This window comes from Penaeus japonicus, unplaced genomic scaffold (genome assembly GCF_977035675.1).
Source record: "Penaeus japonicus unplaced genomic scaffold, GWHDUDI00000001_assembly GWHDUDI00000018, whole genome shotgun sequence".
NCBI lineage: Eukaryota > Metazoa > Arthropoda > Malacostraca > Decapoda > Penaeidae > Penaeus > Penaeus japonicus.
In genome coordinates, this window is record NW_028234420.1 from 12,753,926 (window position 1) to 12,761,425 (window position 7,500).

The window sequence follows — 7,500 nt, forward strand, 5'->3', positions numbered from 1 at the left end:
CAAGCATGCTAGGTTGCATCGACACTTCTAAACCCATCCTTCAGGTAGACAAACGGAGATAAATGAATGTAGAAATGGATATATGAACAGAACCATAGTTAGATAAAGACAGATACGCAGACACTTTTGTAGATATGAGAGAGATCGATAATCAGATACAGAGACAGACAGAATAAGGGATTTGTAAACGGAAAAAAATATACAAGTAAGACCAACTTACTTACCATTGAATATAACATCTTTCTCCAGCGTAAGGATGGAAATATCGTCTCTCTTTGTGCTATGTAAATATCCAGGATTTGTGTGGTTCAAAACTGCCAGTTCGGTGTGGTTCGCCTCGTCGGTCTTGGCCAGGTCATAATCTCCAAGACGAACGTAGAGCCTGGAAAATAACATCAACAAACTTCTAAATTTGATTTCTATGCATATCATTGCTTTCTCGATATGATACGTAGAGGGAATAACGAACAGATGGATAACTAAAGAGTAAATTAGACGATTGCTGTTGAGAATTTCAAATCTGTTCCTGAGGTACGAATCAGTCACTGCAAACGTGTTAGTCCACGTTACGAGTCATGGCGCCCGCTTCCCCTTTTTCTTGTCCGTGCTTGCTCTGTTCTCTTCCGTCCTGTCTACCTCAGTGCTTGTAGCCCCTACTACAAAACATCAATGTGCGAGAAAACAATTTAAAAGAAATGCATGGAAACAGAGGCGAAATAGAGCAAATTTATTGTGCCCACTTAACTTAACCTTAGTTGTGTCAACTAATTCCGGACAAGTGAGCAACGGAAGGCGAGCAAGTCTCAAGGCCGTTATATTTGAAAGTTCGCCTGCTAGACGGTAGAGGCTGGCGCAGTGATGCCGTAGTCAGTAATGCATGCATTGTTGGTAATTTAGCAGATTAACAAAAAGAGATTATTCTCCCCTTAAAAATCAACACCGAAGTATCAAATAATTTCCATTTTTTTATGACATTTTGATTTCATAAGAGATTACTTGGCAAAATTATATTTTGCTGGCTTAAAAACGAAGCAAACTGCAATACATGTTCTGCTCCCTTAAATAAAGAATCACAATCAAGCTGGCAGAGAAAGACAGGTTGTCAGTGTGTTCTAGTTGTAGTACAGAAACCTTACATAGGCTTTTCTAGGTTTACGGGGGGAATAGAATTTATGTAGCATGTGGTGGTGCCAAGAGAATAAGGGAACAGACTTAGGAGCGTGCAAGCTGAGATGTCGTGACCTCGTAAGGCCTCTCGCCGCGGAGGCAAGAGGTCAGATTGAGATGTCTCTCCTATTAAGTTGACATCAGTTCAGATTGACATTTCCCAGGTTAATTAGTCCGCGCGTAGGAATCGTTTCCATATGGAGTGTCCTCTTAATGACTTGCCATCTTGGAAGTCTCTGGCATATTTGACATAGTTATATCGATATAAAAAAGAGATAATGATGTATGTGAGAAAGAAACAGAGAGAGAGAGAGAGAGAGAGAGAGAGAGAGAGAGAGAGAGAGAGAGAGAGAGAGAGAGAGAGAGAGAGAGAGAGTAGTAAGTAAGACTGTGTGAATAAAGATAACACCTGAGAAAAAGCACTATTACTCACGTATCTTGATGTAGAATTGTGCACTGAGCCGCTGTAAGAACATGGTGACGTGTAATAAGCGACCCGCCACAAAAAGGCTCGAATACATTTTCGAACCGTCTTCCAATGACTGCAAACCACGGCCATGCACCGCGCTGTCGAGGATAACACCTTTGTGAACAAATATTTAGTGCTTCGATCTATATTATGATGATTAATTTTAATAACATTTAAGATATCAGTAACAATAATCGTAATACTGATCCTGATAATAGTAATAATGAAAATGAAAATAAAAGATAAAATGAAAATGAAAATAAAAGATAAAATGAAAATGAAAATGAAGACGATAATCATAATAATGATGTTATAACTATAACAAAAAGGGAAACCGAGAATAAGAGTACTTATGTTAATGATAATAGCAGAAAAACGGATGAAGTAAATAGCAATAACATAGTAATGGTAATGATCATACCAATGAAGATTATGATAATATCTATAATGAAATAAATAGCAATGAGAATAAGAACAAAACACGCAACAAGGCAAGCAGCAGTAGAAACGTCAATAAGAAAAACTGTTGTTCCTTATCTCCACCATATCTATGTATTTTTTTTTTTACAATTTACTGGGCCGCATGAAGTATCATGTGTACAGCGACCGCGGTTGCCTGCATCATTACACGACGTCATTTTGCAAGACATTTTTCGTTTAAAAACTGTAACCAGACGATTTAACCTAACCTCACCGAGTTTAGCGGCTTGACTTACCCAAACGGGGGGCTCTGTCACCTCCTGGAGACTCCCCCCCCCTTTTTTTAGAGCACTTCGTACTACTCACCTTGTTTCTTAAACCATTATTTCAGTTTGTAGAAATAGGGTTTCGACTGGTTTCTTATTTGGCAATAAACCACACACACACACACACACACGTCTTTCCAATAAGCAGCATGAAAGCGCTATGGCTGACTAGTCGATGTAGGAGTAGGCATCATTGGCTATCGTCTATAGAAGAAATAACAAATGTTTTTTTTTTCCAGGAAGTGCACAAGAGTTAAAACAAAAACATATCCATCTCCCTGATCTCCTTCACGCCTTCCCCTTCTATCGGGGCCCAAAATTATGGTTTGGAAAGGCGGTCGCGGATTATATCCACCATATATGAATAGTAGATGGTGGGATTAATCATTTGGTACCATTATGGTGGTATTTAGTAATGCGGCTGTATTCTGAATATTTACCAAGAAGAAAAAAAGGCTACAATTAGCAATTAGCATATTTATACGATTAAGGAGTCCTTATTTCAATCTGATGCAGTTTCAGTTACACTTACCCTCTGAATATCGTTTGCAGGACCCGAAGGCTCAGCGAAGCCGCACTCTTCCTCGGTTGGAATGATAGGCTTCGAAGCGGCTGATTCGCAGCATCTCGAGACGTAGTTCAGCACCTCACTGAAGGGATTCAAACACCGTTTTGAAAGTCTGTACAGCTAATGCTCAACAAAGTAGGCTTCATAACGTACAAGCCTTCATCCGTATGATATATGGAATTAGTTTTGTCAACTGTTTAATATTTTTTTTTGTAAATCCTTATTTTATCGTGATTGAAGATACCGGAAGGAAGGTTTTGGGAAGTCTCACAAACTGGTCGGAGATATAATGTTCCTTAATTCGCCATAATATTAAAGTGCCTTCATGATATGCTTATAACATCATATATATTTATTTACAACATTTTTTCATAACCATAATATACTACAAGCCACTCACCCGCCCAGTGGCGTCCTGAAAAGGGGTTGTACAGAAGGTTCGTCCTTGTGACTAACAAGACTCAGATAAGACGAACAATCATCGAGGGAGCCACAGCTGCCTGCAGTATGACACAAGTTGGTAAATACCAGAAATCGCTGCATCTGACGTTCTCTCGAAATCATTTCATTTTGAGATAGAGACAAGAAAGAAAGAGAGCTTGTTCAAATAAGCGGGATGATAAATTGGTAACCAAGATGATTTCTCCGCTTTCCAATGACAAAGCATTCTTTTTTTTACCCGAAACTAGAATTACATAAAAACTAAATGTATGCATATTATGTGTATTTTTTGTACTATGATAATATACAGGAATCATGGATATTGACTTGATCCTTCGCTCTGGTTAAGTTTTAAATATTAACTCACCGTCTGAACCGCCTAGTGAGACGCAGCGAGAGCCACCTATGAGAAAATAAACGGGTAAGGAAATCAGTCAGTAGATATGCGGGAAAAAAAGAAAGAAAGAAAGAATATATATATATATATATATATATATATATATATATATATACAAAACAAACTCATATATTAACAATCTAATCACTTACAATGTAAAAGCAAGTACACACACACACATCTTACCTTGTCCTTGCACCGTGCAGACAAATAGTAAAATTGTGCTCAGCCACAACATTTTCCTGAAATAAGATTTAGAAAATAAGACTGTTTCATTTATGATTTTGATGATATAATCTAGAAATCAGTTTCGATAGAGCAAACTGCCAAGCTTCACTATCCAGTTCTTAATTAAATTGTAAAGGTAATGATACTTTTTTAACCTTAGTAATTATCACCAACTGCAATATCATAGTGCAATCAAGACACCAGGCTTTCATGAATTTAGGATTCACAACGCTCGAATATTTTAGACATAAACCGACTTTATATATGTTTTTTTTTGTATTTTTAAAAAAATGTAGCCAACATTGGGATGTCTTTCCCATTTATATCAAAGTTAAAGAAAGTTTAAATCCTAATGTGTGTATGTGTTTGATATCGTATAATGCATTATCAGCGAAAATTACTGATACAAGAATGAATATCTGTTTTGGATGTATGTCAAGCTGATTATGGTGTCCTGTGCCGTGAATATTATTTAGAAATAGACTTCAAATTTGTCAGATATGCCTTGGTTCTTGCTTGAAACGGATACCGGTACACAAATTTCCTATTGTGTTTAAAGCACACACACACACACACACACACACACACATATATATATATATATATATGACAACGCCGTTATATCGACTTACCAGTAACTTAAGCCACACACCGATCAGAACTGAGCTCTTGGTGGAGCGAACCAGGGAGCGTGTCCGGTAGGTGGCGCTGACAAGGTTGCGTGGCTCAGTCGGGGACCCAAGGTTAAATCTTAGTATGGATTATATGTAGCATAACCAGACATTCTTTCGAAATTAGATAATCTTTCTATTATTTCAAATATTCAATATATACCATGAAGCACTGTTTTATATTTTTAATGAAACGGCTTTCAGAACTATTTTCGTATTTATCGAGGTGGTCGAGGCGAAAGTAATTAACTTTTTTAACCATACTAGTTTCCGTATTTCAGCCATTTTCTGGCCAACAAATCAGGAGAAACTACACCATAAATGAACAAACACATGCAATGATTTTGAGGTAAAATGGGTATCAAGTCCCAGGAAAAATTTCAATGTGGCTTGGATTTCCCACAAATGTAATCGCCTGGGGAATTTACATCCTTATTATCTACATCGTACATATATGAACACAATTTGAATTCGTGAGAAACTAGATCATAGTTGAAAGGCTAAAATCACTGTTTTATGTTCTCATTATATTCTTGTCTTTTGGGAGAAAAAAGAGATTAAAGATAAATAAATAGATAATACTTGTCAATCCTATAACCAGTTTCTGACTCACTCCTAGGCAATCCTCTATATATCTTGGAAGATTAACTTTCTAGAGGTCCTCAGTACAGAACTTTAAAATAGCCATTACTAGTCCAATAATCTCGTAGTCGGCAGATGACACCCGTCCGAGCAAGCGAGTTTCTACCTTCTGGGGAATACTGCTTCGGCTGGCCACCACCTCGGCTGAGGACTAGGCTCCGACTGAAGGCTCGTTCACACTGAGCCTCGTGCAGAGCTGCATGGGGCTGCTGAATACTGAATGAAACGCCGTGTCCACACTGTTTTGTAGATTATTGTAGCTGTTTTGTAAAAAAAAAAAAAAAAAAAATAAAATAAAATGTAAAAGAAAGCGACAGAAATTATATATATATATACATATTTATGTATACGCATACTCATGTATATATATATATATATATATATATATATATATATATATATATATATATATACATAAATATATACACACATATATGTTTATGTGTATATGATTTTGATTTTGCAGTTACTGGCTTTTTTGCTGTCTCCAGCACGAAAGGTTCGAGACATTCCCGGTGTACCTTCGATTTGTGTTCAGATCATGTATACTAAATATTGTGTGTTTGTGTGTTTACATGTATGTAATGTATATGTGCGTATGTGTATATAGGGTATATATATATACACACACACATATATATATATATATATATATATATATATATATATATATATATATATGTATGTGTACATATGCATAAGTATGTTTTATAATATCAATAACAATAATAACAATAACGATAATGATAATAATATAATCAATAACAATGATATATATATATATATATATATATATATATATATATATATATATATATAAATAATATGTTGTGTGTGTGTGTGTGTGTATGTATATATATATACATATATATGTATGTATTTATATATGAATATATATATATATATATATATATATATATATATATATATATATATATATATATATGCATATGTACACACACATATATATATGTGTTTGTGTGTGCATGTATGTATATATAAACATATATATATATATATATATATATATATATATATATATATATATATATATATATATATATATATACATATATTTATATATACACCTTTTAGTATATATGTATATATGTACACTTATTTGCGTATAAATATATATATATACACACATGAATGCATACATACAGATATTCATACATATACATGTACACACACACATATATGTATATATATATGTATATATATATGTATACATATATATGTATATGTATATATATATGTATATATATATGTATATGTATATATATATCTACATATATATGTATATATATCTACATATATATATGCATATATATATATATATATATATATATATATATATATATATATATATATATATATATATATATATATATATATATGTGTGTGTGTGTGTGTGTGTGTGTGTGTGTGTGTGTGTGTGTGTACACACACACTCAATATGTGTTTTAAACTTCTCCTTTTAAATAGATATTGCAAATATGACTGTGGATGATATTGGGCCCATGAAAGCTAGAATTCTAAATGTGTGTTTGTCAGTGTGAACTGGAGATATAAATTCCGTTTTGGAATAAAGTTTCACGTAAATTATATTGAAAGTAAAACAGAAGCACACCCATACACAACATACACCCATACACAACATACACCCATACAAACGTACGGCACTCATCGCTTTTGAAGGACATTTAACATGATGCTAAAAATTTCAACACGGTTTAAATTTCGCGTAAATGTAATCGCTTAGGGAATTTACAGACCTTGCATTATTAACATTGCACTAAGGCTATAATGAATTATTTAATTTCTACACTAATTGACAATCAGAACATCAGAATCTCTGGCGTCTATTATCATCATTATGCAAATATGTTCTGGCGAAGAAGAAAATAAAATAGGAAGAATATGATACATAGGAATCTCGAGACCACGCCCCCAGGCATCTTTCTATACCTGACGTACTTGCTCCTCTGGAAGGTACACTTGGTCTATGCGTCGCCGAGGGAAGGTCTGTCCTCTAACTGTCCTTGGTAGAACGTAGTGGTGAGTACATGTACTACCGTGTGTGTTTCGTGTCATTGTTAAATATAGGGTGAGGAATTGATAGGTTCACCAAAAAACTCTAAGGTTGACTGACCCAAGTTGTGTGTGGT

General features: G+C 34.6%; 2 protein-coding genes across 9 annotated transcripts in view; one reads left to right on the forward strand and one right to left on the reverse strand.

Annotated features, from left to right (window-relative positions):
- The window catches only part of LOC122257723 (venom protease), an 11,848-nt gene extending 6,312 nt beyond the window's left edge, over nt 1-5,536 (reverse strand). For 2 of the 7 annotated variants that reach the window (XM_086546618.1, XM_086546624.1), the window contains exons 1-8: nt 5,379-5,497; nt 4,649-4,766; nt 3,975-4,030; nt 3,759-3,794; nt 3,351-3,450; nt 2,915-3,032; nt 1,601-1,734; nt 225-382 (exon numbers count right to left, since the gene is read on the reverse strand). In XM_086546618.1, coding sequence (XP_086402744.1) covers nt 225-382; nt 1,601-1,734; nt 2,915-3,032; nt 3,351-3,450; nt 3,759-3,794; nt 3,975-4,026 — 598 coding nt within the window. In that variant the 5' untranslated portion in view covers nt 4,027-4,030; nt 4,649-4,766; nt 5,379-5,497. Of the gene's footprint in view, nt 1-224; nt 383-1,600; nt 1,735-2,914; nt 3,033-3,350; nt 3,451-3,758; nt 3,795-3,974; nt 4,031-4,648; nt 4,767-5,300 lie in introns of all 7 variants that reach the window. The other 5 variants (XM_086546620.1, XM_086546619.1, XM_086546622.1 and 2 more) reach the window with 5 other exon arrangements.
- Nucleotides 5,537-7,289: 1,753 nt separating this feature from the next.
- The window catches only part of LOC122263763 (venom protease-like), a 9,978-nt gene continuing 9,767 nt past the window's right edge, over nt 7,290-7,500 (forward strand). The window contains exon 1 of one of the 2 annotated variants that reach the window (XM_086546631.1): nt 7,290-7,390. The gene's annotated coding sequence lies outside the window, so the exon portion shown is untranslated. The remainder of the gene's footprint in view (nt 7,391-7,500) is intronic. The other variant, XM_086546632.1, reaches the window with a different exon arrangement.